The following is a 21634-nucleotide window of genomic DNA, read 5'->3' as shown; positions in this document are numbered from 1 at the left end:
TAAATATTTCTGGATATGGTGCATTGAGCTTTTGGCTGAAGAGTCATGTTGGAGTTACAGGCAACAGGCTGCACACTTCCAACGTCTCAGCAATGTAACCAGCCTCACTGCGCTCTGCTGCTGTGTGGAAAACAACTTGGCTGTGCGCAGCATTAGATCATAGCTGCTCAGGGCAAGACAGACCTTTTCCTTTTTTTTTTGGCTCATTTCTTTATCAAAACGACGTGAGTACATTTGGCTGCACTGTAAACAAATACAACAGTTGCTCCTCTTTTGCTCCTCATGTTTGCTGCCTCTACAGTTCTGAGACCTGTAGCACTGAAGCACACCTGTCACCAAATCAATTGGGCCTGGAATCTGAAGTCTTTACCGGTCTGGTTTTCTCACTCTCGTTTCGGGTATCTAATAAATTCACAAGCCCTGAACACCTTTTTGAACTTCAGCCAGCAGAAATATTATGAGAGACGTTCAGCATTGACTCTGGCCAGCAGCTATTTAACAAGCTACCCTGCTCCCCTATCTTGATCCCTCTTGCTTCTTACCGGCGTAGCTGGTTTTGCGTCGCACAGTGAGGTTGACGTGTCCCTGCTTGGCTGCCTGCTGCATCAGTTGCACCACCAATTGGTGCGACTTGCCCACCACTGCCGTGCCGTCCACGCATATCAGCTCATCGCCGGACCGCAGGCGTCCGTCCTCGTCTGCGGCGCCGTACTTCACTATGTGGCCGATGTAGATCTATAACACAACCAAAGCAGATGGATGACATTTGTGAGACTGTGTGCACGGAGATCAGAAATGGGTAAAGACTGCCAATAGATCCTGTACGTGCTCTAGCTTTTTAGGTAATTTACATGGAAAAAGTTCAAAGATTGCAATTTCCTCAGTCAAAGAATTTTAGCACACACATAAATAATTATGAGAAAGATTCAAAGGCATCTTATTTTCCACAGCAGCTATTAAGTTGGCATGCAGCACGTCTGCTACAATTTAAGCCTCACTATTATGTCTTTACTCTTCTTCTCAGTGTGCTACAGTAGTCACCCCAGCTAAGATCTAAGGTAAATCGTTATTTTTTTTTCCAGCACATATTGCAGTGCAGACCGGTGAACCAGAACAAACAACTTTGGCTCTCTAAAAAAAAAAAAAAAAAAAACAGAAAGAAAAAAAGTGTTGTGTATGTGCGAGATGGATGTTTTTCTTTGGTTTTTTCGTTGACTGATTGAGGCTACGTTGGCCAGATCAAAGAGAAACTGTGTTGTAGAAATCACTGATCTGAATTTGAGTCCAAAACAAAAGCAAAACTCAGAACTACACAGGAGGAAGAGAAACAGAAAAACAGAGGTGGTGAAAAAAAAGATGCAGCTCTTGACTAGTGCTGGGAATACAGCACCCTTTTCATCATTCAGTTTACTGAATCTTGTCAGTTGTAGTTTATACATTTCCACGCAAATGTAGACTGAAAATTGAGGAAATTGAAAAGCAAACTGGGGGATGCGGCTGTGAGAGACTGAAAAGGTTTGAGAGAGACTCACCGGCTCTCCTGGCTCGTTGCCTCCGAGGATCCTGAAGCCGAACCCCGTGTCCTTTCTCCACAGGAAAATGTCCTGCTCCTGGAAATCTGGAACTGTGAAACAACACACAGCAAAACATCATTAACACGTCTGTATTTAGACTAACAGCAAAGCCCAATGAATTCCTGTGTTCTGTACTAGCATACCATTAGACATTTACTTTACTTAAAATGTCATGCTCTAGCTTGGGCATAAAGAGGTCTGCAGACAATAGTGATGCCATAATTGATGCACCCCCTGTTCTAAAGGAATCAAACCATCCACCTGCTCATGTCAACATGCACAGAATCATCATCCCAACTGCTCTAAGCTTTTTTTCACAAAGATAGCACTTTGCACAAACAGTCTGTCTGGAGGCTCTGGGAAAAGAACAAACAACCAATCCATCAAAAGATAAAGAAAAGGATCTATTTTGAGAAAAGAGCACAGGTATAGAGTTTAAATAAACTATCAAAAGCCAGAAAGGCTGCAAGAAATATAAAAAAATAAAAATCAGAGCTTCATCATTAAATGGTTCCATAACTGGAAATGATCAGGCTAAAACTCATCACTGGTGTCTGAAGCAACACAGGTTTCTCTTCTTTTAGCTTTTTACGCTCCCACAGAGTGGACACTACTATTCCAATGGAGTACACTGTTTCTTTTATGAAATGATGTGTGACATGCAACTGCATTTCCACACTTAACTACAAGTGGGAGCACTTCCCACCAAACAGAGGTGCTAATACATACTGGAATGGGGATATATATTATTGAGCAGAGGGTCTAAGTGTGGCTAGTGGCCACCATCATCCACAACAGAGAGAAGCAAGTGTGTCTGTCTGTGTGCACGCTATTCGCTAGAAAGGTGCTGTGCTATAAAAGAAGCATTGCACTGCAGCGACTGACAGCTCATGGTTCATGTAGCAGTGGAAATGAGAGGAGCCTCTCAGGGTTACTGGGAGCCGGGGGAGAGAAGAGGTGAGTGTGCATGTGTGTGGCCTCATCCTGGTGTACACACGAGCGTCTTTGCTTTATATGTGTGTATATTTATTCACATATGCAGGTATGTGAATGTATTTGTGTGGCCGCAGCTGTGTGGCACTGGCTGACAAACATTCACCTCTGAGTAAACCCCCGGGGAGTTTTCCTTTTGCACCAGCACAGGCCGCTGCTGCCAAGGCCACTAAAGCCACTAAGAGGCGGCAAGGTGGCAGAAGGCATAAGCAGCCTGCTTCCAATCTGTTCCTTCAGTCAACAGTGAAAATCCCTGCGGAGTGCAGCTATCTCTTCCAATCTATCACAATGTAACTGTGGAGGAACTGGGAGAGGAAGAGTCAGAAGCTAACTGTCGCAATCTGCACCTGCACAAGGGAGGGTCAACTGCACAGTTACACCCTGTTCCTGTTGATTAATAGATCCATAAGTGATCCCCACAGTGAGGCAAGTGGGTGTGAATGGATCAATATTTTATAGAGATGGACGGACCTGTACAGAGCTGTGAGTGAGGACTGCAAATAACAAGCACGGATGGTTCAAACAGAGAGGAAATTACACTGGGAACATGTTAAAACCAGACAATAATCAAAATGAAGGCCAATAAAGCACGAGCGAGTTCCCTATCCTCGCTGACTTCATTTTTTTTTTAGAGCAGTTTAATGCTGAGCGAGATTTTAAGGGGATTTTTTCTGCAAATGGAAACTGTTCACCGCATGGTGCATTTGAAGACCTTGATCCCAGCAGAACTTTTCATTACAGCAAATGTTGTATAGAGAAATGTCTCCGCCGTACCCTGTTTGAGCCCTATAGGGTGCATACTGCAGGATTTTAGGACGGGAGCTCAATGCAGCGTGAAAAGCAAAGGATTTACACCTGCTGTTACAGGTCAGCTGTCCTCCCCTGTCATTCTCTGTATGTTCCTCCTTTTCCATACCTCAGAGTCCCTTGATTCTGTGGTATGGAAATGCTTTACTTTTCTCTTATCCTCACATTTCTCTTTGACATCCACTTTGTGTCCGTGTGTCACTTGTATTTCAGCTAACTGGCTCAGGCAATTTACAGATCCTCCATCACCTTAAGACATGTATGTAGACATAGCTCCCCTTTGGCCTTGGTTTCTTCCACTCTCCATCTCTATTCTTTATTTCCTTTTTAACTCCACTATTGCCTTCTCAGCCCTTCACAGGAGCTTGCCAACAGGCGTCTACACTACTAGTCCACGCTTAGCCCTTCTTCATAGGCATCTAAATAATGAAAACCCTTGACAAGTGGCGCCAGGGAAAGTGATTAGATGTTAAGGTTTCTCAGCCCTTGCAGACTCCTGTTTTTTCTCCTCCTCTCCTCTCCTGTTTTTTTTTTTTTTTTTGTGACTTGACAGTGGATCTGAGGGTTATTCTTTTTAATTGGAGCTATCCCCTTGCTTTGGCAAGGCAAGACACGGAGGAAGGGGATATGCAATTCTCTGACATCCACTCCGCTGTTGCTGCTAATTATACGCCTGTGTGTCTCTTTAGGGAAGTCTAGTGTAAAAGTGTGTCAATGGTGCCAGTGTCTACAACTGGACCAAAGTGGCATCTAGAAGCTTTTAAAGGACTGGACCAAGAACGTGCGGGGGCCTTCTGCTGCTTATACTGCTCAGAAATGACAATACAATCAAAGCTAATGCTGCAGTGTTGAACAGCTTTGAAAGAACTTCTTCTTTCTTGCTCAGTTAAATGATGTCTGTATGACAAATAGAAAGCTAGAGCCAGCAGGCAATTAGCTTAGCTTATCAAAAAGACTGGAAGCAAACGGGAACAGCTAGCCTGTCTGAGTCCAAATATCTGCATACTAACTTTAAAGCTACATTTTTCTAATCAACACATTGTCTCTTGTTTGTTTAATCCGTACACAAACGGAAATGTAAAAAACCACCTTCTTCCCCCTTCTATTTGTGTAAGCTGAGCAAAGCTAAGCTAATCACTTCACAGCTTTACAGATATGATTGGTATCACTTTTCTCAACAGCTAACAAGCATATTTCCCAAAATGATTAACAATTTTTAATGACATATTTCAAAGAATTACATTTACATTCTACAATACCACTTACATCCTTAGTTCTATGTGAACTGGTTTAGACTATATTCATGTTAGCAGTACTCATATGCATCAGCTGCTAAGCCATTAGGTACACCTAGCTAAAACTAATGTAGTCTAATACAACGGTCCTGCCATGAATCAATACTTCCATGTAACACCCCAAGCACCAAACTGAGACCACATCCCTCTCCAGAGACTGAGCACAAGAAAAAGTTGGGTCACTGCAGCTTTTGTTTGATAATATAAACCAGTTACTTACATGCACAAGACTTACAGTATCTCTCATCCCAAAATCTTGTTCCAAACCGTGCAGTACCATTAAAACACACCAAGGGTCTCCACCGAGCCAACAGCCCCATGCAGCCCTCATCCAACTGCCACCAAAAATAAATATACTTACGCCTACTTTCATACATGCTCCTGGACTGGGCCCAGATCTTAAAGGGGTCCGGTTTTCTCTGGATGGTCCCGTCTGCCGGGGAGTCCTGGGGCGGCAGGCCTGGCAGGGGCTGAGAAGGGGGCGGAGGAGCGGCGCTCTCGCTGAGAGGGGGTGCCAGGGACGGGTGTACGGGCGAGTCCGTGTGGGCGCTCCGGTGGCTGGAAACGCTATGCTGGGAGCTGTTCTGACTGTCCTTCCTTGATAACTGCTGTTGGAGAAGCAGATCAATATCATTTGACTATTGAAAATCATCTGTGGAGGAGCCTGGTGGCTGAACTCAGAGGTGACAGACAGGTACAGACAAAAAAAGGATATTGCTCGGGGGTGGAGGAAGAGAAACAGGGAAATGAAGACATGAATACGCAGGAATTTTGGATTAGAGTTCAAAAAGATTAAAGACTGCTGCCTCCTCAGGTAGAACTAAAAACAGATTCTATGAGGGTATAATGCCAAACATTGTTGTTATGCTACTTTATTCAATACAAAGACAAATCAAGCTGGGATTTCTTTTAGCAGAAAACTCTTATAGCAAACAAAGGCAGAAAAAAGAAGTCAATGGTTTCTCATGATTAAGTCATTCAGCTGTGGGAGGGCAAAAAAACTGTGGCTCAACTTATGAGGGTACATTGCCTATTCCTTTTGTTTAACAGAGTGGAATGTATTAACAAGAAACTGCATCCCCTGCTGCATGTGTAGAGATATTCACAGTGAGTAAAGCACTTGTGGGATTTGAAACGAAGGGAGGATTTTACTGGTGGAGCCAGAAATGTAAAAATCCTCATAAATTGCCACTGGCCCCTCAATAACATGGGCACTTAAGCACCTGCTCAAGGATTTGAGGGGAGCGGTGCTTGAGCAGGGTAAAGCACATACAATCCTGAGCTCAAGTACAAGTAGGCTGTAAGTAAACGTAAAAAAAAAAAAAATCTCTCTGAGACCAATGTCACCACATGTCTTTCTTTACAGTCACATCATTTGTCTGCAGAATTTGCACCGCTGTAAAGAAACATGTGAAAGGGTTTACAGACAGAGTGTGAGAAAGAACGGCACATATTTTAAGACAGTAAGATAAAATGACGGCAGTTCCGTCTCTTCACATCATGTAACTTCCCTGTACTTCGTATGTGGTGGACAGAAATACACCATGAGGACGCTTAGGCAAGTGGCTCATCTGTTCTCAAATATCAAAGTGTTAGGCCTTCAAAGTGCAGCTATGTCTTCAATAAATTCAGACTCATTACTCCCTGAATCAGCCTCCTACACCTCTGCAATTCATGTTTATATTCATCATCCTTGTTAGACATAAAAGAAGCTTGACGCTTTAGCAAATATTAAGTCAGAGCTGTGGCTCCAGCTGGAATGCTTACTCTGCCAGTGTTATGAGTGAAACCTCATTGTGTTGTGTGGTGAAGTAAAAAAAAATAAATGAAAAAATTGATGGATTCATTTAATTAGTTACAAATGAAGGCCCTGTTTGGCGCTGAGGACGGATGCTTCCCACTAACCACAAAATGATTTTATTTGGTCACTTTCGTTCCATCAAACAAAATGGCGCCTCCATTAGCCGTTGAGGCAGCGTTACAGCTTGTTTCTCTTCGAGTTTGATGAACACCAAGTCCAAATCCTATACCCCCTTTCAAATGAAAACAAATCTCTTGCTCTTGAAGGATCTATTAGATTTGACCTTCTGCAGTCACTGTGTTCTCCCTCTGTGCTCCGGGACTGGTCTAATACATTTGTTTCTCCTGCTCCAATAACTTATTAAGACAGAAGATGGGATGGGGGGAGGGGGGAGGGGCTGGGGCAATGAAAACATATCCTTGCTGCTTCCCCCACAACAGCTCTCAGCTTTGTCCTGCTTTGCCACGAGCAGGCCAGACTTCAGCACCTCGATGCACACAGGGATAGCAGCGTTTTGTTTGTTTTGTTGCCTCATACAACCAAACATTATGTTAAAACATCATTAGCATTCTCAACTTATCCATCACCTCTATCATCTAAGAGTCACACCATCACCATTATCATCAACACAGCACAGATACCACCACACCTCAATCCCAAAAACTTTCACCCCATCTAAATGACATCACATACCCTCCTAGTGTAATTTCTGTATGGAGGAGCCAGCTCAAAATCCTGCAAAACAAAATTGACAAACACAAGTACAGTCAGAAACAGTCAACAGGGTCTCCCCCAGAAATAGTCAACAGGATCTCCCCCCCTCCCCCCAAATCGATGCACCAGATATCACAGGATGAGGCCGTCTCTCAGCTGTGATCATACATTCAACTCTCACACTGCAAGCTTAGCACCCAGCGCGATGCGATCATCAGCGTGTTAGCAACCCAACTCACACGGCGCATCAAAGCCCCCCGTCCCAGCCCCACACCAGAGAGGAGGAGGTGGGGGGAGGGCTGATGTGAAGCTACAAGGATCAACCCCCACACAGCACAGCACCCAATGTCTACGAGCAGACCCACAACATCAGCACGAGTTACACCTTTCAGAGGGGAGTTGGAGATGAGGCGGGAGGGGAGTGTGAGCTGAATATCCCTTTGCCACATGTAGACGAAGGACAGAGGAGCGATGGACGGCAGGGAAGGAGAGAGATATAGAAAAACAACAACTTACCAGTTTCGGGCTCTTCTTTGCAGGTGCCACCCCTGTGAAGCCAGACAGAGAAGAGAAGAGGGAAAAAGGAGAATGTTACCAACGGAGTTATAGTGTGTAGTCCACGTTGAGAAAAAAGGAGGCATGCATAAAAAAGAACAAGAAAAAAAAAAAAACAGATAACAGAGACTCCAAAACAATGTCAAAACAGTGCTCATCTAGCCCTCGTCTCCTTCTCCCTTCTTTCCTTTCTTTCCCTGCTTTGGTTCCTTTGCTCGCCCATCCGCGGCTCGTGTTTTCAGGAGGAAGGGAAGGGAAGAGAAGGGAGGGGAGGAGGGGGGGGGAGCAGGCAGCGCGATCTATCTGCATCACTGCCGCGGCCAGCGCTTGGCTTGACTGGTGCAGCGGAAGAGTGGGGCCAGCCCCAAGGGCTAACCCTGCGCTCACCGGACCCTGGCTACCCGTCGGAGGCGCACGCTTGTGAGCGAGAGTGTGTTCGAGGGAGGGAAGTGAGAGTTAAGAAGAATTGACAGATATCCTGGAGAGCAACTAATCTGGAGAATAAAGAGAGAGGAGTAGAGAGGAGGAAAGCGAGCTGTGCTCTGGAGTTCCTGGCCGTAGCATTACCCATGGAGAAGGAGTCCAAGATACTGAACATTAAATTATAGGCAACCGTCAGTTCCCCTCTTACTGAGACCATCTTCCTGTGTCCGCTGAGCGCTGCGCTCCGCTGTCGAAGGCTCCAGCATCTATAGGCAGTTGGCGCGTCCTCCCCGTCTCTCCCTTTCCTGCTGTCTTTTCCTTTTTTTCCTTTTCTCTCTCTCTCTCTCTCTCTCACCTCACTGCACACTGTCCTCCCTCCTTTTTCTACCCTCAGCATCATCACCCTCCCCCCCTCCCTCTTTTTCTTTCTCTCTCCCCTCCATCTCAGCCTCCCTCCCACCCCCACACATGCTGGTAAACAACCATGCAGTTGCACACACACAAACACACACACAAACCACACAGGCATCAGACAGCTCCGTGCAGCGCTCCTGACACTAATCGAAGTTTGCTTAAGGTATATGACAGAGGGGTTTCTGCGTGAGTGAGCAGTGACCAAGAGATATCATTGCAGGAATATCACACCCACAGCCCACAAAGAAGGAGTGACTGATGACTAAAATGCTAACACACTTTGGATCTAGCCGGGCAAATTTGCTCCTTAAGCACATCACAGCCCTCTCCCCCTCCCTCAGCTCTGCATGAAATAAACAGTTGTATGAAGTTATGGAAATGAGAATGGGAGAGGGAATGCACAAAACAAAGAGAAAATGTAAGACTCCTTGTGTGTGTTTGACTATAATATTTTAGTGGAGTATGAAAAACACACACACACACACACCTTTGACGTGAAACAGATGTAAAGCATAAGTGAGAGTAGGCAGTGTCTAATCTAAGAAAATGGGCCACTATTGTGTATCAATCCTTTAGAGAAACTGAGAGGATAAGATCTTACATTCTCACACATACACACACACGCTCTTGTCTTCTTTATCTCAGACATCTGGGTTCATTCACAACTGACAGCTCCAACTGTGGTGCGTCTGCAGCTTTTTTCTTCACTCCTTCCTCTCCTCCTCCCTCCTCCTTCCCCTGATCTCTCTGCTCTCCCCTTTTCACCTTTTTCAATCAATAGGAATCATTCATTCAGGGGCGTGTAGCAATCCCCTAAATCAGACGCGTATGCATACTTCACTCTGGCGGTAAGCATGCTGTCAGTCATGCTGGCTGTTTGATTATTATTCACCAATCCAGTGCAAGTGATCTGCTGCTGCTGCTGTCAGTGTCTCTCCTTGCTTTTACAGTGGACACACCCAAGCAGACAATAAACAGACACAGGTCAATTCAGGTCTTCGTAATGTAAAGTACATTTTCTGTTTAACCTTGAAATCTGCATGTGGTACTCTAAAAGCAATGTTATTAAATGACCTATAAGTGAGCTTTTTTGATAAGCGATTAATTGTTTACAACATTTTTTAAGCTTTAATGCCAAACATTCCCAAGATTCAGCTTCTAAACTGAACATCATTTGGTTTGTGATTGTAGGTCAGACAGAAAAAGCTAAATGAAGCTGTTACATTGGGCTCTGGCAACTTGTGATGGGAATTTTTCATTATTTTGTGACATTTAATAGACTAAACAATTAATCTATTGTTTAAAAAGAAAATTGCCAGATAATTGAGGATGAAACAATCACCAAAATAAATAAAAACAGTGAAGACACATCTGTAACAAAGGTCAACAGTACACTGGTAGGCAGAAGCAGCTCTATGGGTTTTTGTGTGTGTGTGTGTGTGTGTGTGTGTGTGTGTGTGTGTGTGTGTGTGTGTGTGCGAAATGCCAGAGTTTGTGTGTTGTGTGTTTGAAGTTCCCAGATCAAAAGGTATTGTGGATGTTTGGGCCAACCTCCAGTCCTAATTACATAGGACAAGAGGGAGGAAAGAGCAGTTTTGGACAGGTGGGCGATCTGGCCTGGCCTGCTCTCCGACAGCGTGAGTGAGAATCCTCTGCGCCTCCAGCTCTCAGATAATGTACTGGCCCACCCCGGCTCATTTTATTCTGCTTACTAAATCTTAAAATTTGAGCCAGACAATGCATTTTTAGCAGTGAGTAATGATGGATTATTAAACCTACAGGGCACTACATTTGTATAATATGTGGTTTTTATGATTAATGATATATCAACAGATGAATATGAATTCCAATAAGACCAAAATAATCTCCAGTACATTTGAGGATTGCAGTAAAAAAAAAACCTTTCATCAAGCTTGACAGAATAACAGTCATCTTGTTTCACTGCCTGAGGAAAAAGTCCATGATTTTCAGTGACTTATTTTTCTGTTTGACAGCCCCACAGCTGGTTAAATTCCTCTGGTGGGCGGACTCTTTTGCAAACACTGGAAATAACGTGTGGTGGAATAAATGCGACTATACATTTGGAAGCTGTGACACAGTTTGGTGCACTGGAAAGATGAATTCAGCACAAACTGCTGTCACAGGACCTATGGTTTGGATTAATTGTTTTCCGCTGTACTGGGTACAGGTTGACAAGAAGCACGGTACCTCCGGGTGAACATGTTGTACAGTTTCCTTCGACAGATAGGAACTGTTGCGCCAACCTGGCGGCGCAGCAGTCGCTAAACGGAAGCCATTACTAAGTAGATTATGTTGTCTGACCACAGCGTGTGTGTTTATGTGTTCGTGTTGGTAGATCTCGGCTGGGAGTGATTGCTTCCAACAGGCAGGTCCATCTGTCACTGTGGCGACAGTGCCTTGGTGACCACGGGGAACTGACAGACGGTCTCCAAGCAACGGTTGTTGTGGTGAACAGCTCTCTGCTGTACAGTGACAGAGTGAAAGGCTCACATCAGCTGTGTACATCAGCAGCCTGGATGTGACAGCCCCGCAGAGTACAGCTTTATTTAGCTTCCTCTATGTGTCTGTGTGTAAACTGTGAAATTAAATGTGACAGAGGAGCATAACAATGTGACTAAACAGACAGTGAAGATGACCAGGCAGAGCATGCAAGCAAAAAGTTGTGTGAAAAAATGCGATGGAACAGAGCTGTTTTTCTTGCAATGAATTCCATGGAGCTTTATTATCTAAAAAAAAAATCTGAACCATGGCGTGGTTTCTCCTTTGCCTCCCATTGCTTTTTAAAAAAGAGGGAGTGAAATCCCCTCCTCCCACAAATGCACACATCCACTGAGAGGAGACCCCAGCACACACTATCTGCAGAGCATTGTCATGGAAACAAAAGATGGTGCAATAGTGGAGATTTACGACTCGCCCAAATAGCTATGGAGGTGTGAAGACATGGGAGATCGTGGGGGGTGAGGGAGAGAGGCTCACCTCGTCCCTGTGCAACAAGCAGTGATTCACTGGCTCAAGCCTCCAGCGAGCCAAAAAACAAGCGGAGGTGAATCGTGGGCACCTAGCGGGCAGGCCGCTCCCCCATCATTGCTTTTCAGGACTGCAATGCTGTTCGTTATGGTGCCATTGGAACGTGCAGTCAGCAGAATTTTTAATGCGAAGTGGGCAAAAATACGACGCTTCCTGCCCATAGAGTGAATTGATTTTCTGCTTTGGTCTGTGCAGGGAACCATCATCAATGTTTATCTCTTTCTAAAGGGTGTGTACGAGACTGGCCACATTATACGGGACTTATGAATGTGCCTGCCAGTAACTGTGAGTTTGTTTATGTGGGTTATGCAAGTTCACATAATTGTGTTTTTGCCTCTGAGTGTACGTCCTCAAAGAACACTGATCCGTGGAGTGCTTTTTGACAGGCAGCATTTTCAAGCTGTCGGTGCTCTTGCCGACCATTATGCCAATAAGAGCTATCTAGTGTGCCAATGATCCACTTGGTGTTTTTACCCTCTTTAAGCTGCATGTCCATGAAAAAAAAAAAAAACAAAGGAAAACACACATTTCAACCTCCTGTCTGTCTTCAAGGGTACAATAAATCTCCTTAAAGCTGCACTTTAAAGGCACTGAGGGGAAAAGCAACACTATGTAGATGAATGCTCTTAAGAGGTTTCCAAACTGCCATGCGGATAATCTGAGGTCTCACACGTCTTTGGGTATTTAGCTTCCCATTTACTGAAGGGGACATAAAGGAAGCAACTGCGCAGTGAAGGGGTTCATCAAACACGCTGACACTTTGAAATAGTTCAACACCTTTTGTCTGTGTTGGTCCCTCAACCTGCCATTTGTCCGTCCACGGGCTACATGGGAGGAGAGAAAAGGTCCATCTCTCATTCTGCAAGAAGAAGAGTGCGAGGCATGATTGCCTGGCAGGGACTAATGTGACGCCACTGATTTATGAGTCATGAAGAAGGGGCAGAGAGAAGAAAAAGAGAAAAAGAGAGCGGAGCATCATGGGGGTGTCTGCGCTGTTCTTTCATCATCTCTCTGATCCTCTGACATCTATCCATCCACCCTTCTCTTCCTCTTCCTTCGTCCACTGGAGCCATCTATCCTTCCATTTCCTGCACATGGCTACAAACAGTTGCTGCAGCCAAGCGCAAATTACCTTGCATTCATTGCAGCACCTGCCTGGCCTTACAAACAGGTAAAAAAAAAAAAAAAAAAAGAAAAAAAAAAGAAAAGGGTAGAGCACGACTCCGCATCCACGCTGAGACAAATGGGCTTCATTTTTCTATAGCTGAATAATGACATGAGCTGCTGGGCTATTGAGAGGCAGTGTTTCAGAAATTCTACACCCAAACAAGTTTTCACTGACAAAACGCTGCACAGCAGGTGAACGTACCCCTATGGACCCAGTAACATTTACACCTTTTAAAGGGGAACATGGGAGAGGAAATTAGCGTCTGTGATACAGCAAGACACTGGGGGCCAAAATGAATTATGTCATTGCATTGGTGGGGGCAGGAGAAGACGGGCAGGGGAAAATGAGCCCATTAGAGCTGTGTAATTAGACAAATGAAAGAATGGAGTATCATGAAACACAGACTTGATTGAAGTAATAAATCATGCCCATGTGCGTACAGGCAGCACTTCTCAGAGTACAAAATGTCTGAAACCACTTCGACCTGTGGATGGTCTTTCCTCTGTCTTTATTAACTTGACCGAAAAGGGTCAAAAAAGCTCATTTATAGCTAAATGCATCTTGCTCACAAAGATGACAACAGTAAAAAAAAAAACCTTATATGACATTCACAGGGCCAGGGATCACAGTTTCTCCACACAACGTTCAAGCACACTGTTGCTAGTGTGGACATGCTCACACACACACACACACACTGTGAGAAAAATAGTGGGAGAGGGGTGAGGGGGCACACTGTTGTGAACAGCCCCCTTCACGAGTGTGTATCTTTGTGCGCCGGTCCTCATGTGGGCGAGCGGGTGTGAATCTACATACTGGCAGTAAGGGAATAGAAACAGAAACTGGGGGATGGATTTGTGGAGGAGGGGTGGATTTCCACCAATTAAGACTGTACCAGGGTCTTTCTGCAAGGAATCCATAATTGGATGCATGACGGCCCATGTTTGAGACCAACTGTGAGCAGGCGTGTGTGGGAGTGGGTGTGTGTGGGTGTGTGTGTGTATTTTACACACACAACTGGTGTCTGCTCAGGGAAGAAGAAGAGATTCTTGACGGATGGAGGGAGAGTGAGAGTAAAAGAGAGCACAAGAGAGTAAAAGATGTATGTGTATGATAAGCAAATCTGACATCAGGACCCCAATTAGAGGCCAGCGTGCCTTCCTGCTACTGGTGGAGTGAGCTGGAGTGAGAGAGCAGAGAAGAGAATGAGAGGGGGAGAGTAATTAGGGACCGTGTCCAGAACCTTGTTGGATGTTCTCAGGAGTTTGACTGTGTGCGTATGTTGGCAACACCTGTGGCATGTGAATGACGGAGAGTGAGCAGGGTATTGACACATAAGAAAATGTAAGGTGTATAAACAAATTGACTATTCATCATGGGGAAATGTGAAGGACGGAAGGAAATGTGTGGGAATTCAGTTGGAGGAAGAAATACACACCGGTGCACACGCTTCAATGGAGCCCTGCGATCTGTTCTTTAATTTATTCACTGAGAAGGTAAATCTAAAATTAATTCTTTAGTGCAAGTCTTTACAATGCCGCATAGGGGATATCTGAATGTTTTTCATTTGTCCTTACTGTATACACTATTGCTAATTAGAGCTAGATAAAATTGGCGCTGAAACAATTAGTCACACAGTCTAACAATTAGTTAGAAAAGCAATGGTCAACAATTTTATTAATAGATGACTGCTTAAGGGAATTTAAAGCACAGTCATACCAGCCATTCTCTGGCATGAGGATTTGCTGCTTTATGTCAGTCTTTTAAATCACTGTAAAGAAAATATCTTTGGGGGTATGGGGCTGTGATATTTTTTTCTGTCATTGTATAGACAAAACACATAATCAATTGATGAAAGAAAAATAGATTAATAAATAATAAAAATGGATTTTTAGTTGCAGGCCTAGATTAAATATTATTTTGGTTGCCATCTAGATGCTCGTCTGTATTATTCAAAATTTTTCAACAGCTTGGTACCAATACCAAAACAATGTTTCTTTTCATACCTTGCCCTGAGGAATATAAACGTACTTCTCTACAAATGCCTTTTATTTGTTTAACAAAAGAAGCCAAACAGATGTTGTCTGAACACAAGCAGCTGTATAAGCTCTTGTTAAGCTAAAATACAGTTTAAAAAAGGTACTCAGTGCTACAGACGGTTCTATTGGTACCAAAGGTACCAAAAATATGGAGGTTTGATGGCCGGAAAGGTTCTTTGTATAACATACAGTAACCAGCACTTGGTGCTTAAATGAGCTAATAGGAGAAGATGTTTGCTCTATAGTGGTATTAATCTGCATGAAGCACCAGACAGGAAAGTGCTCCTACAATAAAGATGAAGTTGGGTTTCATATTTGTTTCCTGTATTTGTATGTTTCTCAGCTTACTTGTACCCTTCAAACAAAACCGCAAGTCGGATAAAAACAACCATTAAAGATGTGCTGGTTCAATTAAAATGTTCCACATGCACCATCATCATCCGTACCTTTGTGTTTTAACTCAGTGCCATTCCTCCAATCACAGTCATATCTGTCTGTCTGTGGTGCTTATATAAGCCCATCTTAACTGCCTTCTGTTTTATTGACAGTCCATTAAGCCCCTGCCCATGCTGATCACTTTATAAGCTTGTGTACACTCGCATGATGAAGAAATGCTCCTTAGCAAAAACATGAGAGGGTGGAGTGGAACAGTTTCCTGTGTGTGTGTGTGTGTGTGTGTGTGTGTGTGTGTGTTAAGAAGTGAGACAAAGAAAGAGTAACAAAATGAAGAAAGAGACGGAGATACAAACTGAGGGGAAGTCACACGTGGGGAGAAAAAGACAGAAAGAAAGAATGAGCCTCAATGTGAGACTAGAATGTGAGTTGGCTGCCATTCATCTGACCAATTTCCCTCGACAGTTCTGAGCACTTAACCCCACTGAGAATATAACTGCGTGTGTGCACACACACATACACAAAAACCTTTTAGTTATTTGAATTAATAAGCCCCAAAGCAAGCTATGGACAGTCTGACAGAGAAAATGGTCCAATTACTTGTATCACACAGTGCGTTTAGAGCTTTGGAGGTCTGTGAGTCTGAGGGTGATTGGAGGGAAAATACTGAAATTCAATCATTTCAGTTTTATCCTCCATTCACAGTTGCTTTGTTTCCATTTAGTGCTTCTGTGCGACAGCGATTTTCAAATTAGAAGCCATAACAAAAGACGAGTGGTGCACGTTCAATAGCAGCATTCACATGCCGCTACACTGTTTTTGCAGCACTGACATTGACCAGCTAACACTGAAAATGCATGTCAATAGCAAAATGTCGCAGGCTTCAGCTCATACCAAGCAAGAAAAGTAGGTGGGTGGATAAAAGGCGTGCCAGCACATTTGATGGCATCTTTAAAGCTGGAAATACACTAACAGCCCAAAATAAACCACACGTGTTCTCAATGATGAAACACAGACACCTGAAACACCAACTAAACCTGGGTCTCTCTCTCCTGTGTTTACCCTGCTTTTCATATTACCTCCATCTCCCCTTGTAACTTTTCCCTCTCTATGCCACCTTTCCATTTCAAGACAACTATAATGTTCTGACTGTCGATACTGTTCAGTGTAAACACCTCACTCTCTCTTCCCACTTCACTTTCAGCCACATCCTCAAATGTTATTTCAACTTTCTCTGCGGCTCCCTTTATCCTTGCCTACCATAATTATCCCTCTATCTTGCCTTCTTTGCAATCGCTTTTTTGCTTCCAACCTCTATTTACATGAATAAATAAATATGTGTCAATAAAAGAGCTCTCTGTGAGCTGGAACAGCCTCTAAGGCAGAAGCCTATTCTCTTTTGTCAACAGCATCAAGCAGATTCAAGGTTTGTTTTGTTTTGCAGTGCTTCAACATATGGGCACATGAATCAAACTGCCATATAACTTCCTCCACCTCCCTCATCTCCATCTGCTGTCATCGGTTACAATACAACTGCCAAATGTATTGACACAGCGTGCGTGGATAAAAAGAGAAAGCCCTCCACTCACCTCTCTGCACCAGCATGGTGACTTCGCTGCCTTTGGGACACTTGCTGAGCAGGTCGACCACCTGGTTGTGAGACATGCTCTGCACGTTTCTCTTGTTCACCTCCACGATAATGTCTCCCTCCTTGAGGCCGCGGCAGCGAGGGTAGTCCACGATCTGCTTCACCCTCTGCCCTCCACCTCCGGGACTGTCGGCGATGGTGAAGCCGAACCCCTTGTCTCCTTTCTCCATGTGTACAGTGATGAGCTCTGGTTGTGTGGCGATGGAGGAGGCCAGGGTGACCACATCGCTGGGGTAGCCGTGCTGGGAAGAGGTATCAGAAGCCACCTCAGCAGAGGGGCTGTGGGGTCGGGGGAGGCCGTTGAGGGGTGCCCCGCCGTTGGTCGAGCCGTTGTTGTTCTGACTGCCGTGGCTGGACGGCGAGTCGTAGCTGTTGGGCACTTCCTGGCCGTTGACAATGATGGGCTCTTTGTTGTCGAGGATAGCCACTGAGGTAACCAGGCTGGTGTTTGGGTCATCGGGGTCAAAGGGAAGTGGGTAGCCACGGCACAGTTCCAAGTTGACCATGGAGCCAATTGGGATGGACTGGAAGATCTTCACAACCTGGGCATGGGTGTAGCCGAGCACACATGTATCGTTGACGCTCACGATCACGTCACCTTAGAAGTGGAGAAGAAGACGAACTTAGTTTAATTTTGTTAAGGAAAGCATTCTTCTGCCAATGCCAACTTATTACTTAGTGGACACGAGTTACACTTCCCTCTTCATACACAATGCAACAATCAGCATATGGAAACTCCAACTACAGCAGTATTCTTTCCGTGTAAACTTTAATAAAGTACACCAACCTGTCTCCATCTTGCCATCGAGGGCAGCAGGTCCATCTAGGACCAGGCTCTTTATCTGCAGGAACTCGTCCGGCTCGTCGCCTCCAACAACAGTGAAACCGAACCCCCGGCGACTCTTTTTCAGCTTGGTATTGATGAAAGTCCCCTTGAGCTCGGATCGGTTCCGAGTAAAGAAAGGCTTCCCTCCTGGACACACACACACACACACACACACACACACACACACAGATGATCCAGTTCAATAGACCGTTCTGATTCACCAATGTGCCCACTGGCTCTTGTTCACTGATCGCCCAGATGACACAACATGAATCAGAATGGGGCTCATGTAGTAGAATATGGGAGTAATCCCAACTCAATCCTACCCTCCCAGGCCCCCCTTCAGCCCCGCTTCAGCCACTTCTAAGCTTGAGCATTGACTCTGGATCTACTGTGGATCAGCTGGTATTGGTTGTGGTTGCAACTACATTTAAACTGATTATAAAGGGTAATATTAGCTGGTAAAAGCAACTGTATACAATGCTTGTAAATTATTTGATATGGAAACTGTAGCGACTCCAGCAATATTGATTACTTAAAAGGGCTTGGGGGCAAAAGCACTGTCAAATGAAACCTGCACAGTGGACATCAATACTCTAAAAAGGGACATAAATAGTTCAGAAAATAAAAGAAAACTTTTGTTTTGTCATCTGTCATCATTGGTTAATGCTGTTTGTTGGATCCTTCTCACTAATAATGCTGGTTTTGAATTTAAAGAAGAGAGAGGCACCAGATCTTTAAGTTACGATATCAAATACCGGTGACATCCCTCTAATACAAGAAGGTCACATGACTAACATCTTCACATAAGACAGGGTTCCGCCTTGATAAATGGCTACTGCTAGCAAGACATCTATCTTATTCAACGATGGCTGTGAGGGTTTAATTAACACAGGAACCTCCATGAAACACATTTCACACCGGTCTTAAGTCATGAGAACTGCTCAAACAGTGCAATCTAAACCCAATTACTCACTCTTCCTTCCTTTCTTCTTGCTTTCTCTACCTCATTATGTGGCATTAAGAATAAAAGGAAAAAAGATATGCGATGGTATCAGTCTAAATCAGAAAGTGGAGTGAGGTATTCACGGTTCAGAATGAGAGAAAGGTTGAATACAAGGAAAGGCTAAGGTCTAATTATCTATTAATAGACAAAATGTATGCCACATATACTGCAGAAACTTCACATACATGAGCTCATGATTCACACATATGAATAAAGGATGTTAGCTGAGGTGAAGACGAGAATGACAGTGAACAGGGAGCAGAAGGGACCACAGAGGAATGTGTGTTTAGTGACCTGCAGAACCATATTAGATTATGGCAGTGCTACAGCTTATGTGTTCAATGGAAAATGCATTACAGTTGGTGTCCTTGTGTTTGTGGTGTTGAGCAGTGTGTGTGTGTGTGTGTGTGTGTGTGTGTGTGTGTGTGTGTGTGTGTGTGTGTGTGTGTGTGTGTGTGTATGTGTGTGTGTGTGTGTGTGTGTGTGCAACATCTTTGAATAGCATTTTTCAGAACAGGCGAGATGTAACAAAACTGCAAGCTGAGATGGCGGCTCTATCCACAAGGGATCCAGAGATGTAAGAACAGACCAGGAAGCAGGAAAAAAACATGAAAGCCAGGAGTGAGATAAAGAGATTTCAAATGACGCCTTTCTCTGGAGGAATGTCAAGGCCTAGGACAGTACAGAATAGCAACGTCAGAGAGGGTGGGAGGCGGGGAGAGACAGAGTGAGAAAGATGGAATGACGGAAAGACGGACAGAAACAAACAATTGAACCAAAGCAGACAGTGGCGGGAGACAATACAAAAGCCGGCACGACGACCAATATGAGCTATAAAATAAAAAGATCGATGAGGGAAAAGGGAAAAGGCGACTGACAGAGCAGCAAGTGACAGTAAGAGAGGGAGACAGGGTGAGGCAGTTAATTCTTTGCCATGGCAGTGCTAATTAGACAAGCTGCTAGTGGGAGGCTGGTATAAAAGGAGCTGGCAACCAGAAGAAAAACACACTCACACTCTCTCACTCACACTCTCTCACACACTCACACACACACACCACACACACACACCACACACACACACACACACACACACACACACACACACACACACACACACACACACACACACACACACACACACACACACACACACACACACACACACACACACACACACACAACAGCTAGACACTATGTCTGTAGGTGTGTGTATTGCTAAATGATGGGTGAAATCAGGCCATTATTTGATCCAAAAATTGGAGCAACATAACAGAGGTTCCATGAGAGTCAACATGTGGCCACAGTAAACACAGATGGTGCACATATATAATATAACACTGCACTTGGCCGGGTTACATTCAGTGTGTCTTCACAGAAATACAAACATTGCCTTGAGTGCTTTCTTGGAAAAAATGTAGGCTACTGTACATAATGAATGAGATAGATTTTATTTTACTTATTAAGTATATATGATGAAACTTATACAGGAAGCTGCTTTATAGTGTCAATTCATGACTGTTCTTCCATCATGAAAACTCAAACATGGCCTCAGGCCACAGCTCAGGAAAGCAAACTACACTGTAAGAGCTGAATTTGGTTTTACTCATAATAAGTCCCCCTGGGTAGCACAGCAAAAAAAAACACAATGAAGGTACAATACAACAATGAGAAAATATTGTTTCAGACTTTAATTGTATAGATGAACTTACGTTTTTGACCCATTGCGTTGGGCACTGTGGGTCCTGTCTGAGGGTCCCTGTAGGTTTCCTGGTGATTGGTAGCGTAGCTGGCCAGAGGAGCCCCGGCCAACGCTGAGTCCTCAATCCATTCTGAAACAGCAAGAGGCACATGTTCTCTAGATGGGGTCTACACAGGTGCACAGCCGCCTTACTTGTGGAAAAAAACCAGGGCTAAGGGCTTGGGGACAATTTGGCCTACCTCGCTGTGTGTTTGGGACAGAGCCCATTCATATGAAGCCGGAGGCAGTAGTGATGGAAGAAGGGCTAAAAATTATCTGTGAAAACAACACATTTCCTGCTCTGGCTTCTGTCTGATATGTAGTTACAAAATCTTCCCACAGTGCAACAAGTGAATGGAAGTGGTTCCAAAAGTCTAACTATCCAGAGATCTTGTGAAAGCCACATTACAGTTTCACATCTCTCTGAGATCATGTGTAAACTCAGTTGAATGGGTCACATATTAACTTTGTGAAGCTTTTAACACGGTGCATTGAAAACAGATGGAGGTATTGTGAAAATACAATATAATGGCCACCTTCTTTGATTAATCACCTTGTTACAGCATCACAGCACCGATCAGCCTACAACCTTCATTAATATTCTTAACCGTAAGACGGAATCAATGCAGAGGTGAAAAAAATGGATAAAAACCCTGCTTGAAGGTATCGAATTTTTTTGAAGAGAGATTGAGCTTTCAAACGGGAGTAAAGTCAGCAGGTAATCGAGTGGAATCGAATGATTTCTGCTGAATGAGCAGAAGGTGGAGCGTGATAGGAGAGTCCCCCTGTAGGCTGGCCTGCATTTACAATTAATCTCTTAGCAGGGCGTCCTGTGAATGCATAAGGTTCAAGACAGGAAGCAGGGGAAACTTAAGGTTACCTATTGGTTGAGTTGCAGCAGCTGTGCGAGCAGAAGTCCTCTTTCAAATATGCTACGTTATATTCCTTTTATTACTGGCACCTTTTAGTGCTTCATGAAGTCACACAAATTAAGAAGCGGACTCTCTTAAGCAGGCGGATCATTTTCATTTGAAGCCAAACTTACCTGTCTTCTCCTTTGGGGAAAAAAGCTATTAAGTTATTACCACAAACAAATATCTGAAGGCAACACAGAAAACAGAAATTAACTTCAAAAAGGCTGCGCGGTACAGCCGCAAATAATAGTTATGCCTTTATGGAAGGGCACTTAGCAAAT

General features: G+C 44.2%; 1 protein-coding gene across 1 annotated transcript in view; it reads right to left on the bottom strand.

The window, feature by feature from the left end:
• magi1b (membrane associated guanylate kinase, WW and PDZ domain containing 1b) overlaps positions 1–21634 on the bottom strand; it is a 133075-nt gene that overhangs the window by 15402 nt on the left and 96039 nt on the right. The window contains exons 10-17 of the mRNA XM_056391656.1: positions 20411–20530; positions 17657–17842; positions 16811–17467; positions 7701–7732; positions 7164–7205; positions 5031–5277; positions 1533–1624; positions 543–735 (exon numbers count right to left, since the gene is read on the bottom strand). Of these exons, the coding sequence (XP_056247631.1) occupies positions 543–735; positions 1533–1624; positions 5031–5277; positions 7164–7205; positions 7701–7732; positions 16811–17467; positions 17657–17842; positions 20411–20530 (1569 nt within the window). The remainder of the gene's footprint in view (positions 1–542; positions 736–1532; positions 1625–5030; positions 5278–7163; positions 7206–7700; positions 7733–16810; positions 17468–17656; positions 17843–20410; positions 20531–21634) is intronic.

Source organism: Seriola aureovittata, chromosome 2 (genome assembly GCF_021018895.1).
Source record: "Seriola aureovittata isolate HTS-2021-v1 ecotype China chromosome 2, ASM2101889v1, whole genome shotgun sequence".
In the NCBI taxonomy this organism is placed as follows: Eukaryota; Metazoa; Chordata; class Actinopteri; order Carangiformes; family Carangidae; genus Seriola; species Seriola aureovittata.
The sequence above is the reverse complement of the archived record's forward strand: the minus strand, read 5'-3'. Positions and strand labels throughout refer to the sequence as shown.